This window comes from Tenrec ecaudatus, chromosome 5 (genome assembly GCF_050624435.1).
Source record: "Tenrec ecaudatus isolate mTenEca1 chromosome 5, mTenEca1.hap1, whole genome shotgun sequence".
NCBI classification, from domain to species: Eukaryota; Metazoa; Chordata; class Mammalia; order Afrosoricida; family Tenrecidae; genus Tenrec; species Tenrec ecaudatus.
In genome coordinates, this window is record NC_134534.1 from 132,612,883 (window position 1) to 132,635,373 (window position 22,491).

The 22,491-nt window shown below is 44.9% G+C and overlaps 1 protein-coding gene across 1 annotated transcript in view; it reads left to right on the forward strand.

Annotated features, from left to right (window-relative positions):
• FRMD4B (FERM domain containing 4B) overlaps positions 1-22,491 on the forward strand; it is a 308,744-nt gene that overhangs the window by 132,921 nt on the left and 153,332 nt on the right. Inside the window, exon 4 of the mRNA XM_075549903.1 lies at positions 14,599-14,691. Within this exon, the coding sequence (XP_075406018.1) occupies positions 14,599-14,691 (93 nt within the window). The remainder of the gene's footprint in view (positions 1-14,598; positions 14,692-22,491) is intronic.

The window sequence follows — 22,491 nt, forward strand, 5'->3', positions numbered from 1 at the left end:
TGTACGAAGTGGTTGTGAATTTTTTGTACCGAGTCTGCTGTTCTTGGTGGAGGTCTGTCTTCAATTCTCCTTAAAAGCAGCTCAGGTGTTGGCAATTGCTAGTCCCTCGTGGCTTGAAACAGAACTGGAATTGTGGTGTCAGGTGCAATAGTGTTCAAAAGATCAGTGTGTGACCCAGCTAAGAAAAATGTGTATGGCCTGGAGTGACCTGTTTGAACTCACCCTGGTGGTACTGTGGGATGGGCATTGAGCTGCTACTGAAATGCCAGCCGTTCAAACCCACCCTCTGCTCCATGGGAGAAAGAGAAGGCTGTCTGCCTCCATGAAGATTCAAAGTCTCAGAAAAACTCTGTACAGGCACAATGAGCCAGAATCAATTTGGTGGTAGTGGGTTTTGTATTTTTATACTAACTTTATGTTGCTTCCTCATTGGCTTATAATTTTTGTCTTATATTTTTCACATGTTAGATGTTGGATGCTATTTGTCAAAATACTTAGGCCTTTCTGAATGAACCAGGACATATAACAATAAGTTTATTAGCGTTTAAAACTCTATTCAGCAAATATGTTAGGACCGGTTTAGCTCTCTTCTGTGTAAGTATTGGGTTTGTTTGTGTTTGTTTGTTTTGTTTTTTGTGTGTGTGTTATAATAGTTCAATTTTCCTATGTTATACATAGCTTGATGGATCATCGTAGGGACTGTTCCCCTTTCTGGGAATAATTTCCAAAGAGCTCCTTAAATATTCAAGTAAAATGTAAAAAAAGAAAGAAAGAAAAGAAAATGATTAGGGCAAAGAATGTACAGATGTGCTTTATACAATTAATGTATGTATATGTATGGACTGTGATAAGAGTTGTATGAGCCCCTAATAAAACGTTTAAAAAATATATTCAAGTTCAAGAGAATGTGTCCCAGACATAAACTATGGTGGCCGACCTCCCGATGTTCTTCCCACCACTGTCCCCACATACATGCTTTGGTTTGTCTGTGTCGGTCCTCAGTTTAACCAAGTCAGGAATCACAAAAGGAGTTTAATGTGTGTTTAACACCTGTTGGCTCCTCACTGTTTCCAACCTGGGCCAGCAATCCACCAGGCATGGGATTTGACCTGAACAAGTTAGGGAGCAAGAAGAAACCAAAAAGATGGCAAGTTGTCGGGACATGTAGAAAAACTTGACCACTGTGATTCTGGAATCAGCACATTTCCTGAATGTGCTTCAACAACACGGAAAACGGGCCCTCCGCTTCAACGCTTCAACAACACGGAAAACGGGCCCTCCGCATCAGCCACCTGCCCTTCGGTCACTGAACCCTACTGGAGGGACACTGTGGGGGTCAAACAGGAAATGCAGCGTTCAGTGACAACAGTAAAAGCAAAACAACCCCAAAGTGTTGCCCTTGACTTGACTCTGATGCCCGGCCACCCCATGTATTACAAAGTAGACTTGTGCTCCCCAGGCCTTGATTGGCTGCGATCTCTCCTGAAGGCAATGGCCAGACCTTTCTTCACCCCACCTGTGGAACAGCCAGCCTTCCGCTTAGTGGTTGGTGAGAACAACCCTTTGGGGTTACCTAGGGACCCTTTGGGCAGCCTACTCTAGCTCAGGAACGGGCAAACTTTTGAGACCGAAGAGCCAGTCCTGTCCCTCGCAGCAATTAACAATTATTTGAGAGCCATAGATTACTTGAAGGAACATATGACATCACCATTATCTGAATAATCTCCTTAATTTTTTTTCATTTTACTTAAGAATCACATCTATGTACTGAGTCACATTTGACTCCCAAGCCACAGTTTGCCAACCCCTGCTCTAGCTGAAAGACAGGACTAATGCATGTGAATGACCGATGACAGCCACATTGCATCTGAATGCGAATGAAATAAAGAAGACAACCCTACATGCCTATAAAGTGCACCCACTGTGACTTGGGGAAAGTCAAATAGCAAAGGGTTAAGAACATGGACAATTGAGTAACGTAGTCGTTCAGCACAAATGTATTGTTGAGGGCCCACTAACTGGGTGGTGGTGTTCTGGGTCCTGGGGACTCCGCTGTGAGCAGCTTGGAGAAGGTCTCTATTCTGTAGCTCATACAGCACTGCACTGGTGGGGCTTGCCCATGTCCATTTTTGCGGAGCATTAATACCGACTCATAACAGCCCTACAAACCAGAGCAAACTGCCTCCATTGGGTTTCTGAGTCTGCAATCATTACAGAAACAGACCGCACATCCTTCCCTCACCCCCCAGAGCAACTAGGAGGTGTGAACTCACCCCCTTTTCATTTAGTAGCCCAAGCACTTTAACCACTTTGCCACCAAGTCTTGCGTAACAAGAAGACAGATAAATAAAAGTGAAATTGCCGGAACTCCTAAGTGCTCCGAAGAGCCTAAACAACAATACCATGCTGTAAAAACAAAACCCAGTTGGAGGGACAGTTGCAGACAAGCTAGGCTAGGAAGAAAGACTTTGAAGAGTTGAGCAGAGATCTGGATGCAAAGCAGAGGCCTGCAAAGTCTGCGGAGGCATTCTGAACAAACGACAGCGCAGTGCTTGTGAGATGGGGCTGAACCTGGAGTCTTACGCTTAGTGGGTTAGTGCGGCTAGACTAGCAGGCGGACATGGCACAAGATAAATTTCGAGAGGAAGGTCGGGGCCAAACAACATAGGCTCTTGTGTTGCGTGTGGTTGAGTGTGGTTCAGCTCTGTAACCTCCCTGACATTTCCGTGTTTCCATCTCTACCGGGGACATAATACCAGTGTCTGTGCCACATGGTCTGTAGTGTGAGGTGACATCGGGTCAGTGTAGACTCACAGCGACCAAAAGAAGGAAACACCGCCAAGTCTTGAGCCACCCTCGCAATTTTTGTGATGCTTGCGCCCATTTTTGCAGCCACTGTGACAGGTCACCCTGTTGACAGCCGACTGCTCTTTTGCTGCCCCTCTACCAAGCATGACGCCCTTTGTCAGGCTTTGTCCCCGCTGATAACATGATCAAAGTATGTGAGACGAAGACTCACCATCCTTGCTTCTAAGGAGCATTCTGCCTGTACCTCCTTCAAGACACATTTGTTTGTGCTTCTGGCAGTTCATGATGCTCTCAATGTTCTTCACCCACATTATCATTGGAATCCGTCAATTTTTCCTTACACGTTATCCACCATTCCTGTGCATAACCACCCCCCCAAAAAAAATCAAACAGAAAAGAGCTCTGCTGGGCAGAGCTTTCATATTTTCCCCACGAGGCGAGCATCTAGCAACTCACTCTATGTTAGTGTGCCCAGCGACGTCACCTGGGAAGGTTCTTTCTGGTCAGTGAAGTTTCTCATAAAAGCAGTTTCGCTTGAACCTCGTTTCCTGTGATGGCCAATTCAAGAGAACAGTGTGTGGCTGTGAAATTTTGTTTCCTGCTCAGGAAGAATACCGCAGAAATTGTTGTGATGTTCAACACAGCTTCCAAGGACAGTGATATGGGAAAAACTCAAGTGTACGTGAAGTTTTCTCATTTCAAAAAAGGTGAAATGTCGATTGATGAAAAACCTTGTTCTGGACGTCTGTCAACTTCCTGAATGGATAAAAATGTTGACAAAATTGGTGCACTTGTGCTTGAAGACCGATGACTGACCATTGAAGTTAGCTGGACTATCTTGGAGTTCAGTGAATTCTAATGGAAGATTTGGGAATGAGAAGGGTCACTGACTGACCAGGAAAAAGAACACCAAGTGGAAAAGAATGCCATGCTTTGAAAGAACAGCTCCAAAGCTACCCAGACCTTTTTTAAAAGGTCATTACTGGTGACAAGACACCAGTATTCTTACGACCCCGAAAGCAAACATCAATCAAGCTAGTGGAAAATGCCATCATCACCTCGCCCAAAAAAGCTCATCATATGAAATCAAAGATCAAGATGATGCTCACTTGTTTTTGTTTTGATGTGAGGGGAATAGTGCCTTTGGAGCTCAGTCCACCAAGTCAGACTGTTAATCGAGCTTTCTATTTAGAGGTTCTGAAATGATTGCTGAAGTGCCTGATTTGTGGGGGACTGGTTTTGCCACCACGGCAATGCACCTGCTCACACAGCCATCTCAGTGCCCCAGTTTTTGGCAAAAAACAGCATGCTTCTCTTGCCCCACACACGACTCACCTGACCTCGCTCCGTGCAACTTCTTTTTGCTTCCAAGAATGAACAGGGCCATGAAAGGACAGGGATTTGATGAACTAGAAGAGGTGAAGAAAAAACGAGGAAGGTGCTGTCAGCCATCCAAACAGAGGAGTTAGAAAAATGTTTCCAAGAATGGGATCACGGATTTGACAAGTGTATTAAGTGTAATGAAGAGTGCTTTGAAGGGGATGAGGTTATTTTGTAAAAACAACAACAACAAACACAGCTTTGCAGGGGGAATTCCGGTTTTTTGGGGGGGCGGGGTACCCCCTCATGTGAGGTGGTTGAAGATAGTCTGGAATGGGTATTTTCATTGGAATATTTGCACACCTTCTTCCTCCAAGTGCATCTTTGCTCCTTACAGTACAAAGAGGCCTTGTGCCACAGAGCTGCCCGGTGCACTGTATCACTTGATTTCCTGACTTCTGCTTCCATGAGGGTTGATTGTGGGTCCAAGTAGCACAAAATTTTGACAGCTTTGGTCTTTTCTCTGTTTGTCCTTATATTTCTTATTGGGCCAATTATGGGGATTTTTATTTACTTGACATTGAGATGTACTCCACACTGATTGCTGTAGTCATTGATTTTCATCAGAATGTACTTCAAGTCCTCCTTGATTCTTGACTTCAGCTAACGAAGTTGTGTCACCCGCACATCAGAGGTAGCTAGTGAACTGTCCTGTAATCCTGCTGTCATGTTCTTCTCCTTGTCGTGCGACTTCCCAGATTCTTTCTCACCTTACAGACTGCATAAGAACGATGAAATGATACAACCAGGTGCACATCTTCCTTAGCATGTTGGTACGTTGTATTATTAACTTAGGTGAGTTATTCTAAGCCCATGGCACAGACGCACGATAAAAGGCAGTCATCCACATATGTTTAGAAGTCATGTTTCAGAAAGAAAACAAGGCCGAAGGAGGTCTACAGAAGGCAGAGTGACATCACCTGAAAGAACGATTAAAATCGTACCTGGCAGGTCAGGTGGCCGTTGGATAGAAGGGAGGGGATGATAGCATCCCAGACAAGAGCTACCTTGTGGATAGTCAGCATGGAACATATGCCCAGTGGGGAGGGGACAGACTGGCCCCATAACAGAATAAGATGCCCAAGGGACAATATCATAGGTTCTCCTGTAGCTGGGGCAAGCATCCCTGCACCACCAAAGGATGTTCTATGTAAAATGCTAACATGATTTATGAGTGCTATCCAGATGGTCCCCAGGCTGCACAGGGAAAGAGGGGGCCTGTACACTGAGCACATCCTGGGAACACTTGAGACAGAGGTGAGCAAAAACCAGATGGTGTATAGATCAGGTTTTCATGGCAAGCCCTCCTCTTCAGGACGTAAAGGGGTGATGAGAATGACATTCTCTTGGGCATGCTCCACCAGATCGGCCTCGGCCGGCTTGCTGACCCTATCTTGGAGAAGACTACTTCCCACAAGGACCTCCTCCTGCTGTCCTGTCTTAGTTTCCCCAGCAGCCTGACTCTGATCTGTCTTTGGTCCACTCCTCAGCAAATGACAGCAATGGGGGCGTCTGAACAAGGGCCAGTTTGAGAAGGTGTCTGTGTTTATTTTAAGAAGAAGTATGTGCTGGGTTTAGGGAGCAGAAGAAATTAGCCGTTTCCACTTCTCTGGGGAAGAGGCCTGGAAAACTGTTTCTGTCTAAGGGTGTCTCCTTGGAATGTCTTGGTCCCAAGCCTAGTTCTTAGTCTGGGAAATATTTTTGGAAAGTATATCCTTTCAGCACTTCTGCCCCACAAAAAACTACGGAGTCAGACCCCTCCCAGGATGCTGTCTGGATAGCTTTTTCCAGCCTAGATGCCACATCAGTCCTTTGTCACCGTGAGGCTCTCTAAATAGAGCCAGGCAAAGCCGGAGAGACATTTTGTCGATGACACTAGCTACTGTGTGCACCGTCATCAACAGACCAAGTAGAGAAGTAGAAAAATGGGTTGTGGTTCTGTATTAGAAATAATGATGATGACCAGCAGAATAACAAACTCATTCTCATGTTAGTGGGTAGGGGATCAACGTCCTGAGATACCAGCAGTGGGTTGCTGATTGGGCTGCTCGCTGCAAGGTCAGCAGTTCAAACCCACCAGCAGCTCCATGGGAGAAAGAGGAGACTTACAGACTCAGAAACCCATAGGGGCAGTTCTACACTGCTCCAAAGGGTCACCATGATTCTGAACCCATGCCACACGCAATGAGTGTGTTTTTTTTCGGTACTTGTGGGGGGCACGGAGTGGTTGTGCATTGACTCCTACTCATAAGATCAGCAGTTCAAAACCGCCGGTTGCTTTTGAAAGTAGATAGACAGGGCTTTCTACTCCACTAAAGAGTTACTCACAGGGGCAGCCGTTCCATTCTGTCGGTTCAGTTTGAGTCCGGGCGCCTGGATGGAGAGCTTGGTCTGGGAGATTGAGTTCCAGGCGCATTGTAGGTTTTTCACCCGTAGAGGGCGCGTGCGGCCCTCCTGAGCCGCAGGCCTCAGTCCCCAGGCCTGGTTCCCTTCCCTTCCCCACTCTGTTAGGATTTCCCGCCCGGTGTTTTGGAAGGCTTTGCTGGATACGCTTTATGTGTGAAGCAGTAACAAGTATGTTTTACCCTACATTTGTGACTTCTGACCACCGTCCCTGCTGATGGGCCTGAGTGTTCTTTCATTGACATACTTCTAGTCAAAAGGCAAACTTGCTTTTCGTTGGCCTGTGTTACCTGATGGACTAAATCAGTGGTTCTCAAACTTCCACATGCTGCGACCCTTTAAGACAGTTCCTCATGTTGTGATGACCCCCAACCATAACATTATTTTCATTGCTACTTTATAACTGTAACTTTGCGACTGTTATAAATCGTCATGTAAAGATCTAATATGCAGGATGTATTTCCAACACTACAAGTTGAACATCATAAAGCAATAGAGATTCATCACAAAAACAATATGTAATTCTATATTGTGAAATATTTATTTCTAATGACAAATAAATGAAATTTTATCTTGAAGCATGGTGTAGCATGGGTAACAGTCTTCACGCAGGGTACTCGTATGTGGGTGTATCTGGTTGGGGGCAAACCCTCCTGGAGATGGATAAAGGAGTCATATCTCCATTGGAAATATGTGAAAGCATAGTGATTAATCACAAACAATATGTAACTGTATATTGTCAAATATTTGTGTGTTTCCGATGGTCTTAGGTGACCCCTGTGAAAGAGTCTTTCTAACCCCACAAAGGGGTCGCGACCCACAGGTTGAGAACCGCTTTTGTACATTGCTCCAGAGGCAGTTGTGTTAACAGAACAAGGGAATACTGCGTGGTTTTTAATCAAGAAAGGTGAGTGTAAAGGTGGTATCTTCTCATCACCTGTATTCCATCTGTGTGCTGAGCAAAGAATCAGTGAAGCTAGGCTATATGAAGAAGAATGCAGCATCAGGATTGGAGAAAGGCTTATTAACAACCTACAATACGCAAATGGCACCTTACTTTCTGAAAGCGAGGAGGACTTGAAGCACTTTCTGATGAAGATCATGGGTTGTAGCCTTCAGTGTGGATTACAACTCAGCATAAAGAAGATCAAAATCTGTAACACTAGACCAGTAGGTAACGTCATGATAAGTGGAGAAATGGTTGAAGTCAAGGATTGCTTGGGTCCGCAGTCCATGCTCATGGAAGCAGCAGTCAAAATCCCAAAGAACCCACTGCGCTGGGTCAAGGGGCTGCACAAGGCCTCTTTACAGTGATGAAAGTCAGGAACACCTCTTTGAGGATCAAGGTGCACCCGATCCAATCCATAGTATTTCCAATCACCTCATATGCATGTGGAAGCTGGACATTGACCAAGGATGGCCAAAGAAGAATCGATGCATTTGAATTATGGTCCTCCAGAGCATATAGTGCCATGGACTGCCGAAAGGACAAACCCATCTGTCTTGGAAGAAGTACAACCAGAATGCTTCCTTAGGTGCAAAGACGGTGAGCCTTCATCTCAAGTACTTTGGACATGTCATCAGGAGAAGCCAGTCCCTGAAGAAGGACATCATGCTTCGTAAAGTGGAGGGGCAGCAGAAAGAGGAAGACCCTCGAGGAGAGGAATTGACACCGTGCCAGCAACAATGGGCTCACACATAGAAACAATGGTGAGGATAGCGCTGGACCAGGCGGTTCTGTTGTGCACTGGGTTGCTGAGTTGGAATTGACTCAACAACAACCACATTATGTTTCAAGGAGGACCTGTGGGTTAGGTGTTCAGCTGAAAGATTGCAGTTCACACCCACCAGCTATGTGGGGCTAACCACAAGGTCAGCAGTTCAAAACCAAAAGCAGCTCTGCGGGAGAAGGATGAGGCTTTCTACTTCTGTAACGAGTTACAGTCTCAGAAAATGACTAATTGACTCGTTTAAAACCTATTTTCTTTTCTTTTAGGCATACATGAATATACTTTTTAAAAAACCTTTTTATTGTGCATTAAGTGTTGGGTTTATATTTCAGAACTTCACTTTTGCATTCAAGAATAGCTTGTCCTGCTGGATTTTCTTCTTGGGGAAACACTTATCACGGTTAAGGCCAGTCCCTAACTCCTCCCAGCACCACTTGCAGTTTCCTCCACAAGCACCCACCATTGGTGATGGGGTGGCTCCTCTTCACAACCTTACCTAAGACTTTGCAACTAGGCATAACTGTGTTTGGGGTGCCTTTCTGTGGGTACCATGATCTGCTTATGTCAGCTATCTGTTATTGTGCCGTTTGCTCTATTTGATCTTGGATGCCATTTTAGACAAGTTCATATCAGTACACATTAAAATTTTAAATGTTTGCCATTTTATAAAAGCACTCGGGACTTTTCAAAATAGTCTAATTTTTCTGAAGGAAAAAATTTGATTCCTGATTACTGTGTGATATTTCAAGGATTCTAAGACATATATTTTAGCATCTCTGAAAATGGAGTAGGTCTTTGCAGATCTCAGCCCCATCCATAACCACTACACCACCAGGGCTCCCATGCTGGAATAGGCTTTTAAATCAAAGACAGTTCAACATGTAATCACCTTGCCATCCAAACCCAAGCTAAACTCGTGGCCATCAAGTCGATTCCAACTCATGAAGGGCAGGGTGCACTGCCCCTGTGAGTTTCCAAGACTGTAACTCTTTATGGAAGTAGAAACCTCATCTTTAAAAAAGAAAGAGAGAGAGAGAGAGAGAGAAGAGAGAGAGAGAGAGAGAGAGAGAGAGAGAGAGAGAGAGAGAGAGAGAGAGAGAGAGAGAGAGAAAGGAACCCCGTCTTTCTCCTGCAGAGCGGCTGGTGGTTTTCAACTGCTGATCTTACAGTAATGCGTGACCACTACACCCCCAGGACTCCTTAACTCTGAAGTTAGATGTTTAAGAATCCATTCACAATATCACCAAAAGGGGAAAATCTAGAAGAATTCAATAGCGATAACGATCCTTCATGGACCACTGGTTAATATGCTGTTGCATAGTCTTTGAGATTAAATGAAACCATTTAGCACAGCGGTTCTCAACTTAAGACCATCGGAAAACATACAAATATTTCACAATGAATAATTACATATTGTTTTGTGATTAATCACTATGCTTTAATTATGTTTAATTATGTTCAATTTGTAACAATGAAAATACGTCCTGCATATCAGAGATTTTTCATTACCATTCATAACAGTATCAAAATTACAATTATGAAGTAGCAGCGAAAATAATGTTATGGTTGGGGGTCGCCACCACATGAGGAACTGTCTTAAAGGGTTGCGGCATTTGGAAGGTTGAGAACCACTGATGTACAAGTTCCACACAAGCACAATTAAGTGGTCTAGGATTCCCATTCTTCTCAAGGTTATCCATAGTTATGATCCACATAGTAGAATGGATAGTAATAAAACACAAGTAAGCAACTTTCTAGTATTGCCTGCTTTGAGCCAAGATCCATCTACTACCAATAATGATATCACTTGTTCCATATTCTCTTCTGAATCGAGCCTGAATTCCTGGCAGCTCGCTGTCAGTACTGCTGCAACTGTTATTGAATGATCTACAGCAACATTTTGCTTGCCTGTGTTGTCAAGGATGCTGTTCTATAATTTGCACATTCTGTTAGATGACCTTTTTTGAAAAAGGATACAGATATGGATCTCTCCCTGTCAGTTGGCCAGACAACTCTCTTCCAGATTGCTGGGCAGAGATGAGCGAGTGCGTCCAGTGCATTATCAGCTTGTTGAAACATTTCAATGGCTAGTCCATTAATTCCTGGAACCTTGTTTTTGGCTAATGACTTCAGTGCAGCTTGAACTTCCTTCAACATCATTAGTTCTGGATCATGTGCTGCATCTTAAAATGGATGGATATCAGCTAGTTCTTTTTACTCTAATGGCTGTGTACTCTCTCCATCTCTTTGGATGCTTCCTGCTTCATTCAATATTTTGCTCATAGAATCTTTCAAAACTGCAACTTGAGGCTTGAATTTTCCTTGAGTTTTTTTTTCATTTTAAGATATGCTTAGCATGTTTTTCCTTTTTTTCTTTTCTAAATCTAGATCTTTGCACATTTCATCGTAATAATTTACTGTCTTCTCAAGGGGTATTTGGAAATTTTCTGTTCTGGTCTTTTACTTTACCATTTTTTTCCATTGGCCTTAGTTATTCCATGATTAAAAGCAAGTTCAGGGTTTTTCTTTTTTTAAAACAATTTTATTGGGAGCTCTTACAGATATCCTACATTCTGTAGTTCAATCACATCAAGCAGTATTGTACAATTGCTACCACAATCCATTTCAAAACATGTTCTTTCTTTAACTCCTTGATATCAGTTCCCCTTCTCCTCCCTATCCCACCTACTCCCCAGGAACCGTTATTTTTATGTATTTTTGCCATACCTCACACCATCCAGTATATCCATTCACACACAATTCTGTTGTTCACTCCCCTCGAGTCGGGTTATACAGTCATCGTTGCTGTCAGCTCCCCCTTCTGCCCCTTCCCCCTCCTCTCTTCCTGTACCCTCAGGGAATCATTCCTCCCATTACTGTAGGTGAAGGGTTATCTATCTTGGCTTTCATGCATCGAATGGTCTTATGTACACAAATGAACACACACATAGCCATCAAGATTAATGAAGTAAAACTAAGACCATAATAGTAAGGGGAAGAAATATTGAAGAACTAGAGGATCGTTATGTGCTTCATCAGTGCTATACCATACTCCGGATATATCATCCCTTCAGTGTGGGGAACTATTACAGGTGGGTTTGGGGTCTCCACTCTGTCCACGCTCCTTCACATCAATTTGATTGCTTGTTTTTGAACTTCTGATACTTATTCCCATCAACAGCTCATGATCACACAGACTGATGTGCTTCTTCCATGTGAGCTTTGTTACTTCCCTGCTGGATGGCTGTTGTTTAATTCCAAGTCTTTAATTCCAAGTCTGATGCTATATCTTTTATTAGCCATGCACCATCAGCTTTCTTTACCACATTTTCTTATGCACTCCTGGTGTCTTCTGACATCCGCCTTTATCTTTCCTTTGTTTCCTGTCATTCTAATGACCTTTTGCTTTCTGCATTTATGATGTTCTTGATGTCATCCTACAGCTCCTCAAGGCTTTTGTCATTCATGTTCAATGTGTCAAATGTTTTCTTGAGATGTCCTCAAAACTCAAGTGGGATATCAAGGTAATATTTTGGCTCTTGTTGACTTATTTTAATTTTCTTCAGCTTCAACTTGAACTTACATATGAGTGATTGATTGTATGTTTTACAGTAGGCCCTTGGCCTGGTTTTAGCTATTGATATTCAGCACCAGATAATATTTTTTGGAAGGCTGTGGTATTATTATCTTTGTTTGTTTTCATTAAACTAGAAATTTTTCTCTTCTTGATAGTATAAAACAGTTAATATTTTATATTTGGTAATAATATAAGCATTCATATAGTTAATGTCTATCATGTGTTAGCTACTGTGCTAAGTGCTTTACCACAATTATCAATCTTCACCACACGCTGAGTCCTCCTCATTTTAAGACCATGGACCTAAAGCTCAGACTTGTTAAGGACATAGGTGCTCAGTGGACCAGGATGAGACGACAGCCCAAGAAGATTCCTAACTTCAGAGTTAACGACTGTGTTCCAAGGAAGCAAGACTCCATTCTTGGTGCAAAGTAGCAAACCGAGCACAAGAGGAAATGTGGGCAGAAATAATACTAATATAAATTTTTCTAGGCTCTCTCTTTTCCCTTCATTTATTTCTTCCTTTTTTAGTCTTAATGTTTCAAATAGGTATTCTGTTCACATGGTTCAATATTTTAAAGGTTTAAAAGGGGACACAGTGGAATTTTACCCCCATAACCACTTAGTTTTTTTGCCTCCAAAGGCATCCAGTGTTAATAATTTCTTCTTTTTCCTCCCAGAAGTATTTCTACACCTAGAGGATCTAACCTGATGGCAGCCAGTTTTGAGTGACAGAAACATATGTAATGTTTTTCATAAAACAATTTTATTGAGACATAATCTACATATCATATAATTCAAGAATTCAATCATATCAGGAAGAGTTGTACAATCATTGACACATCAATTTTAGAAATCTTTTTTTCTTTTTTGTACTCATTGTTATTAGCTCCCTATATCCCGGCCCCACCCTGACCTCTCCTGCCACACCCCCAAGAAGTCATTAATCCCGTTACTCTCTACATAGATTTCCCTATCCTGGATTTCATGGGGCAAAAACACGCCATATAAATGCACGCACACACACCCAAAAAAAACTAACAGAAATAACAAAGTAGAACAGAGAAAAATCTCAATAGAAGACAAAACAGAAAATATTAAAACCTAGAACAACTTTAAAATGGGTCAAAAGGGAGATCAAATAATGTGTTAAATTTTAACCCAGGTACATCTGCAACAATCCACTTTCCATGCACTCTGCATGATAGCCCGGCTAATCACATCCTTATGTTCACAGGGGATTCGCCGGAGGCTTAATCCACATGTATTTCCCCTTTACTTTTTTAAAAACTAAAATAACTTTTAAATGACTTAAAAGGGAGATCAAATAAGATGTTCCATTTTAGCCTAACTGAATCTGCTAAAATCCTCTCTGCACTACTCTGTCTGATAACAAGTCTATTCACATCCCTCCTCAGAAGGGACTCACCAGAGCCTTAGTACATGCATGGACCCAACACGTGATTTGTGTCTTCCACTGCCACCCACAGCCTTCTGCCAGTTTAAGCTCTGATACTATCCCTTCCTTAAGATTTGGATCATTTTATTTACAATCCTTGGATCACACAAACTGGAGTGCTTTTTCCATGTGGATGTAGTTGATGCCTCACTAAGATGGCTGCTTATTTGAAGACAAACTTTGAAGACCCCAGATGTTATTCTTTCGGATAACCAGGAGCCATCTGGTTTCTTCACCATACTTTGCTATAGCTCCATATCTTCAGTGGTCCTTTCATGAGAGCAAGTATCAAGTAGGGCCATGTCATAAGAATTAACTGTTCTTAGATCGAAGCTACAGTTTAGTGTGAGCCCAAGATCCATTTGTATATCTACAATTTATTTATGTCTCTGGTTCACCTTGGAGACATCATTGTCATTTTATGTTAGAGAACATTATCATCTCCCTGGGGCATAAGGTAATTCTATTAATAGTATCATTAATGTAGCCAGTGGTATAGAATGTAAGACACAGTTGAGAAAAGGAGATTATACAAATATAGGCTGGTTATAAAATATATTTGTAATATAAGAAAAAATGGTGATACACTGTGCTCAGTTGTATATCTTGCTTTTTCATTTATTGAGGTATCTTGGGGATGGCACAAATGAAAATGTTAAAGAGACCCTCAATCATTTTTATTGATTAGATTGCATCTTATTGCACAGTTTCAACCAATTGTTTTTGAGCAATATCCTATTGAGCCTTGGTGGCATAATGGGGTACACACTGGGCTGTTAACAAGCAGCAGTGAAACTGAGGCTCTCTGCTCCTGTAAAGACTTACAGTCTCTAGAAGCCCACCGGGGCAGTTCCACGGTAGTCTACAGGGTAACTAGGAGTCAGAATCTGCTCCATAGCAATGAGGTTTTTTGAGTTTTGGAATTTGGGATTTTTTTTTTGGGAAATATTATTTCTAGCCTTTTTGCTATGATAAGCAATATTAAAATGAGGAGCATTATTTATAGGCCATTCTTCACATATGCAGCTTTATCTTGATAAGTTACTGGAAATGGAAATGCTGCTTCTGAGGGAGGAGCTTTTGTGACTTTGATGGGAATTGCCTGATTGCCCGTTCTAACAGGTAACTTCTGTACTGTCAGTGGTTGAGTAACTGTTTTCCCACAGCGTTGTCGACATTTCTGGTGCTGAACTTTTCTCTGACTTCCTGCGTCCTGACATTGCTCTGCTTTGCTCTCACAGGGGTCAGCAGAACTGGCTACAATTAGATCTCCGGGTTCTTGATCACGATTTGCCCAAGAAACCAGGCCCAGCCATTCTGCACTTTGCTGTGAGGTATGTACGCATAGGTATGTCTAGAACATCTGCTTTCCCCCCACCTCTCCTCTCCCCCATCCCCACTTTTTGCATTTCTGGTGATGAGAGATAGAAAATAAAAAGACAAGAAACTTACTAAAACATTATTATGTAAAAGAGATTCGCTGCTGTTTGTGCCTGGGGACCGAGTTACCATAGATACTACGGTATGTAGAAGTGTCTTCTTTGAAGATGAAGGACAGCGTAACCTTCTGTGTTCCTCAAAGCCACTCAGATCCACTTCAGGCTGAAAAACATAGGTAATGCATTTGAATACATAAGCCTCCTTCCCACTCAACATACCAGTAATTTTAGCATTTTTATTAGTTATTTGAAAGGTGGCAAACATTTGTGAAGGAAGAATGTTTTCTAGAGATGAGGGGAAAAGAGAACTTTACAAAATTGCAAACCTTCATTTAAGTGAAAGATGAAATGCAAGCAAATGCTCCCAGGAAGCATTAACCGAGACCTGAATTCTGCTTACACACAGTGAAGCTAGGGAGGATGGTGCCAGGACTCTGATTTGCTGTCTGAGTTCTGTTTGGGCAAGTCACTTTGCCGTCTGGTCGCTGTTGCTCCCTGCTCCGGAGTCGGCTCCAACTCAGCCCTGGCTCCTGTGGCCCCATCTGAGAGGCACAAAGGAAGGAACGCTGACCTGTCAGGGCCATCCCCAGGAGGAGGTAAGGATCAGACAATGGCTCCTTGTGAACTAGAGAGCCTTCAGGGGCTGGTTTTCAGAAGTCCCTTGGCAGTCCAGCCTTCCTTTCTAGTCTGTCTACATCTGAAAGCTCTGCTGAAAAACCTGTTCGGTATGACAGCAAGGCACAAGTTCCCACTGACAGACTTGCCTTTTGATAGAAGGCCAAAATTCCACCATGTACCACCCAGGCCTCCACCCACGTAGTTTGTACAGGAATTGTTCCGTGTCATCAGCCTCATCCCACAGCACCGTCCCTCCTTCTAACCTTGGTCTGCCATTTTCTTTTGTCTGAATGTTCTATCCCTTTCCACCTTCTCATCGTCATCGCTGTGGGTCAAGTGTTGGCTTGACGATTCAAAGAAGGAACCCTGGGGCATCATGGACTCCGAACCACAAGGGCGCTATTTTGAACCCACCAGCCACTCCTCGGGAGGAAGATGAGGCTTTCCTCTCCTATAAAGAGTTACAGCCTCAGAAACCCAACAGAGCAGTTCCGCCTTGCCCGTCAGCAGTGCTTCTCCACCTACCTCACGACGAGACCCTTTCGTACACTTCCTCATGTGGTGGTGACCCCAACCCTAAAATTACTTTCATTGCTCCTTCATCACTCTCATTTTGCTACTGTGATGAATCGGGTGACCCCTGTGAAAGGGTTGTTCGACCCCCAAAGGGTCGCCACCCACAGGTTGAGAACCGCTGCCCTGTAGGGTATGTATAAGTCAGAGCCGGCTCGGTGGCATTAAGTTCTTCTTAAGGAACTCACTTCTTTCAGTGTTATTGATTCTTATGGACCTGTCTACTGTGTTTCTGGCTTCAGTTTCAGGTTAGGAGGGCCACAGTCAAGGGGGTTCCCCGTGTCTGTCAGAGTAGTGTGTGTGTGTGTGTGTGTGTGTGTGTGTGTGTGGTGAAGTTGATGTTCTAGTCGACACTTTCCTCTTTCTCTGCCTAAGACACTCTACTGTGCTCCCAGTCAGAACAGCCAGCAGAGAGAGCCAGGTTCTGTCTAGTTCTTTCAGTCTCTGGGTGCCGGAGGCTGCGGTTCATGTGGTCTGTTCCCCCTAAGGGCTACTTGCTCCCTTGAGTCTTTGGCTTTCTTTACTCTCCTTTGCTCTGGACAGGAAGAAACCAACACTTGTATCTTAAATGGCCCCTTAAAACCTTCCAAGACTCCAGATGCCACTCACTAAAGTAGAATAGATGCATAGCCCTGTCTTTATGTCCTGTGTTGTGCCAATTACTGTCCATGTCCCCCTAGCCCATGGTCCTTTGCCTTAGAGCCTAGGAACCCTGTCCCTCAAGGCGTGTGGCTGTGTCTGAGGAGTTTCCATGACTGTGCCCCTCGTGAACTCTCTTGTCTCTAGTCATCAACATGCAGCACCTGCCATTGTGGTTGTAGCGAGTGAGAGCTCACTCGGACTGCCCTGGAACAGCCCTGTTCTTTTCTCCTGGTGCACACGGGGGGGGTTGCTAGAGTAAGTTCCTAGCAGGGACACGTCTGAGTCACACACATACTGTGCCTCTAGACAATGAAACAAGTACTATTTCTTCTTCTTTCGGAGCTGGATTTGTGTAGCGGGTCTTTGACAGCTAATATCTGGTTTATTTTCATTCTCAAAATAGCAGGCGAGAAAACCTTGTCTTGCCCTGTGCAGTGTCAGGCGCGGTATCTTTTCCAGGCAGAGTTCCCGGGATTCCGGCGGCCTGGAGCTTGTTCATGAGCTTCAGCACTTACTTACACGGGGCTATCTTGAGAGTGCCAGTAATCACTCAGCATTTCTCTTCCTTAATTGCTTACATCTTCAAAAGCCTTATCAGTTTTTTAATTATTCACTTAGTTCATCCTCCCAACAGTATAGTAAGATTATAATCCTTATGGTTATTATTCCAATTAAGTATTTGTTGTTACTCCAATTCACTTAACGAAATGATAAAGCAAAAGCACACTCCAAAACTTAAAGTGGATGGGCCAAGGTCACTGAGTGGGAAATGTAAGTTCACGTGCCCTCCATGAAGGAAGAGGAGCCCTGGTGGAATAGTAATTACACATTGGGTTGCTAACCTCCTGCTCAGCAATTCAGAACCACCAGCCATTCCTGAAGAACAAGATGAGGCTCTCTACTCACGTAAAGAGCTACAACCTCAGAACCCCACAGGGACAGTTCTACCTTGCCCTGTAGGGTCACCATGAGTCCGAATCGGCCCAAAGGCAGGGGGTGTGCTTTGTTTTTCTTTCTGAGTTTTAGGTGCCTCTGGAAATGCAGGAGACTTCTTTTGATGGCGAGGCCCTTGCCTCTTGCATCAGCAAAGCTCCCCTGCGTGCTCTGAGACAAACCCCTCTGAACCCCACCTTCATGGATGCTGAGGGGGACAGCCACTGAGCAGCTGACATGCAGGGTGATTTGTTATGCAAGCAATTAGAAATATCTAAATGCCCAGCAATGGGAGATAAGTTTAAAAAAAAAAAAAAAAAGACAAGCCAGTCAGGGTGCAATAGAAACATACAACTTTCCTCTAGTTCTTTAGTGCTTCTACCCCCCGCCCCCACCACCACTATCATGACCCCAATTCTACCTTACAAATGTAGCTAGACCAGAGCATGTGCACTGGAACAGATAAGAGCTTGAAACACCAGGAATCCAGGACAAATAAGCCCCTCAGGACCAGTAATGAGAGTAGCAATACCAGGAGAGTAAGGGAAAGGTGGGGGGGAGAAAGAGGGAACAGATCACAATGATCAATGTATAACCCTCTCCCTGGAGGACGGACAGTAGAGTAGTGAGTGAAGGGAGACATCGGTCGGTATAAGACATGAAAAAAATAATAATTTATAAACTACCAAGAGTTCGTGAGGGAGGGGCTCAAGTAGAAAGAAAATGTTTTGAAAATGATGATGGCAGCATATATACAAATGTGCTTGACACAGGGATGGATGGATGGATGGATGGATGGATTGTGATAAGAGCTGTAAGAGCCCCCAATAAAATGTTGTGTTTTTAAGTTGATCACGTTATTTTAAAAGGTTAGATTTTAAAGTAGATTACATTTCAGCACTCTTCGGAGCAGTATCTAAATCACCAGGGAAAGTGTTCAAATGATGTGTTCACTCCCTTGCAGTGTGTGTGTGTGCCTCACTCACCCACATTCCTGACCAGATTCTGATGTCCTGTCTCAGCAGGGAGGAGAAGGGAGAGATTGCCAAGTCCCTCTCTCTGCCCCCACTCTAATAAATCATGACTTTGACAAGCCACCATGACCAGAGATGTTACAAATGTACGTATCTTCTCTCTCTTAGGCATTCTTTTTATAGTTCAGCCTTAGCATGTTGTTACTGCTGTTTACTCTTGAGTCAATCCTGCTCATAGTGACCTTCTGTGAGAGTAGCAGGAGCCCTGGTGGTGCACAGGGTTGCACATTGGGCTGCAAACCTCCTGGTCAGCAGTTCAAAACCACCAGCTGCCCCTCTGGAGAGAGATGAGGCTTTCGACCCCCAGAAAGAGTTACAGTGTCAAAAACTCACAAGGGCAGTTAGTTCTACCTGTCCAGTAGGGTGGCTCGAAGTCAGAATCCACCTGATGGCAGTGAGATGATAGAGTGGACCTCCCCTAGCGTTTTCCAGGCTGTGATGTTTAAAAGATCAGATTGCCAACTCTTATCTCCCTTGGTGAATCGGGGTGGAGTCAAACTGCTGACTCTTTTATTAGCAGCCAACATTTAACCATGGCACCATCAAAGCGTCCTATCTGTACCCCCAAAAAAGAGCCAAATCCACTACTTTCAAGTCAATTTGGACTCAGTGATCCCATGCAGGGTTTCCACGACTGGATCTTTACAGGAGCAAGATAGCCTCGACCTTCTCCCAGGTGGGTTTGAATCACTGGCCTTGCAGCGAGCAGCCCGATGCTGCCCTGACAGTGCCACCTGCGTCACGACAAGAAGTTCAGATGGTCGTTCTCATCTGTCTGATTGGCGTGTTTGTATAGACTGCACATGTTAGGGTTCTGGGGTGCTGTACCTCGGCGATTGCTGGGCAACGCTGCAGGAATCCATGTGGCAGAAGCACGTTTCCAACAATACCCGCTCTCTCCAGAAAGTGTGCAGGGGGGGGGGGGGGGCGGGGCTGATACTGGCATTTCAGGGGAGCACGGAAAGCCAGGCGGCAGGAATGCCAGAACGGGCGCTCAGCCAGGAGCAGGAAAGCCCAAGAGCGAGTGGGCAGCTAGGGGCGCCCCACAGGTAGGAGGAATCTCGGAGCACAGAAAGGGGGCTGGGCCTGTGGCCGCCTTTGACCCCACTGGCTGGGGAGGCGTGGTTGAGGGTATTGGCTGATGACTTTAGGCGCACTATAGCTGGGGCCTAATATTGAGTGGGGCCCGGGTTGGATTTTCCCATAAGTGATTAACGAGTGTGCCTGATTTCCTGCAACCCCTTTAGTGTGGGCCTGCCAGCAGATTTCCCCTGGGGAGAGCATTTGGCAAGACAACAACCCCCACCCCTTATCCCTAATCTAGCGACCCCCCACATAGATCTGCGGAGGTGCTTGAGAAGGTCTGTGGGAAAATGGAAGGAAAAGCTCATCAAATTTTCCCGTGAGCTTTATCAAACCCCCATAGCTGCTTGCAAAGGAGGGGCTGGATGAGCTACACTACCCCCCGCCCTTCCTTTGTGTATTGAGCACCTACTTTGTGCTCTGCCAGGCTCCAACTTTGGGAGTGCAACAGCGAGCAAGGTAAACGCCAGGGCCACCAGAGGCAGCGAGCTGATGCGCAAAGAAATCCACTACAGAATGCCCGTTTGTTCACTCATCGGGTAAATATTCTTTGAGTCTCTAGATGCAGAGGATTCCCCACTGTCTATGAGTTGATGCCGACTCAGTGACCCTGTAGGACAGGGGAGAACTGCCCGTCGATTTCTTAGACTGGAACTCTTTACAGGAGTGAAAAACTTGTTTTGTTCCCTCGGCTAGCTGGAAGCTTTGAACTGCTAACCTTGCAGTTATCGGCCTAATAAGTAACCACTATGCTGCCAGGGCTCCTGGATGGGACTGATAACAGCGGTGGCAAAGGAAAATGGCCAGTCCTACTCAGGGAAAGCTTACGTCCTCATGGAGGATGCTCAACCCAAATAAAATAATTTATACCCACTCCTGGTTTTAGATTCCAAATGGTTTTAGGTTCTGCGGTGTCAGCCCCCCACCACTAATCATGGGTTCAGTAAGCACAATTGTACGGTTGATATATATATATATTATATATATATATAATCAAGAGCATGAGCGATATAATATATATGTTATCGAGAGGATGAGTGATAGAAGAGTCAAATAATAGAGTCAGACACATTTCATGGTAGCATGCTCACCTCCTGGATGGCCATGACCTTACCAGCCAGTTCCGCGCATGGCATGGGTAGAGAGGAGGTGGGGTGGAGACCTGGCAGGAGGCTTGAGGACCAGGCAGGAGTCTGGAGCCTCAGGCAAGAGACAGGAGGACCCCACTTATTGTTAACCAAGCATTATATCTCTTAGGGGGGAGGGGCGTAATTGCAGGTCACCACAGGTCACAGGAAGGGGCAGTACAATAGGCATACACATCATAGGAAGGGGATGTATGATAGGCACAAGGCGTGGCAGGAAGGGGATTAGCTAGAGGTGTGCCCATAGGAATGGGAAGGTCTAGGGGTATACATGTGACAAGATAGGAGAACCTTATATTCATGATGGCAGCCTAACCTTGGTCATCCTAGGGTGGGTTTGACCTCGGGCATCTCCTACAAGGAAACAGACAACTACTATTCTTATCAGAAGGGATTGGGCCCTACTTGTTGTGGGATAAACAGTGGTGTCTGCTTGGTCTAGATGGCTGATAACCCTTAGGGAGAATAACCCCTGATCTACTTCTGATGACCTCCATGTGTATAGTCATTTGCAAGCAGCTAAGTTTGGCATATATTTGGGGGAGACAACTTGGGAGAAATCCTTCGGTTTCCCACAAGGTTCTCCATGGGTTTAGGTTCCACAGACCATGTGGCGTGATAAAAAAAAATCGGCATTATGTGAAAATGAAAGACTTCTGTTTTCTGACCCTCCGTTGGTCCAGTTTTTCAAATTGAGAACGCAGTAGAACAGCAGCTAAGATTTACTGCCTTGCTCGGCACTGTGAGGAGCCAGAGGCGATGTGATGGAGGCCAGGCGAGATGAAGCCCGGCTGTGGGACCTGAGGCCCCTGGCTTAACCAAGTCACCTTCCTCCAGTGCTGAGTCAGCTTTCTTAGGAGCTGTTCCAGGGATCCGCTTCCTCCCCAGCTATCCCAGAGGCTGCTCTGCCCCAGGGCCTAGCCAGTCACCAGTTTGAACTTCCTGCTGGAGCACTGGGAACCTGGAAGCCAGCAAGCGGGAGGGGGAGGGAGAGGCCCTGAGCCCACCCAGCTCAGTCAGTTCAGTTCAGTTGGAATCTCCTGACACTCATACTGATGGCTTCCCAGCACCCTCTCTGACACCCCTTTCATTCTCCTCCCCCACCTTCTCATTCCACTGTACTTTTGAGCTGCAGAATCTGAGAAACTGGAACTCAGGACAGGTGCCCAGTGCTGTGTGCTACCTGTGTGTCCACCCAGAGGCCATGGCCAGGGAGGAGGTTGGCCTTGCGTGGCAGCTAGAGACAGTGCCCCTCCCAGCAGGAGGGGGTGAAGGGCACGGGCAGCCACTCCAGTCTCTCTCCTGGGGGGAGAGGATGCTCTGCAACCCTGCTGATGCACAGAATAGTCCTATGGCAGATTTGGGACTATTATTGTCAAGAAATGTCAGGGAAGAGATCACCGATAAAGTGGGGGATACACGTATTAAGAGTTCTCTTTTGACAGGGCTGCTTATGAACAAACAAGCATCTCATAGGATATGGTTCCTTCATTTGAAGGTTTGGAGTCATGGTTTCACGGGATAGCCCTGCGAATTGTCCTAATAAACTGCTTAGTGCTTCTGTTCTACCTCCTTCTTCATCGTGTAGTGCCTGGAGTCTTCAGGGCTTGCAAGGAGCCACCCAGGTCACAGCCATCGATCCCGGTCCACCTGGAACAACAGAGGAA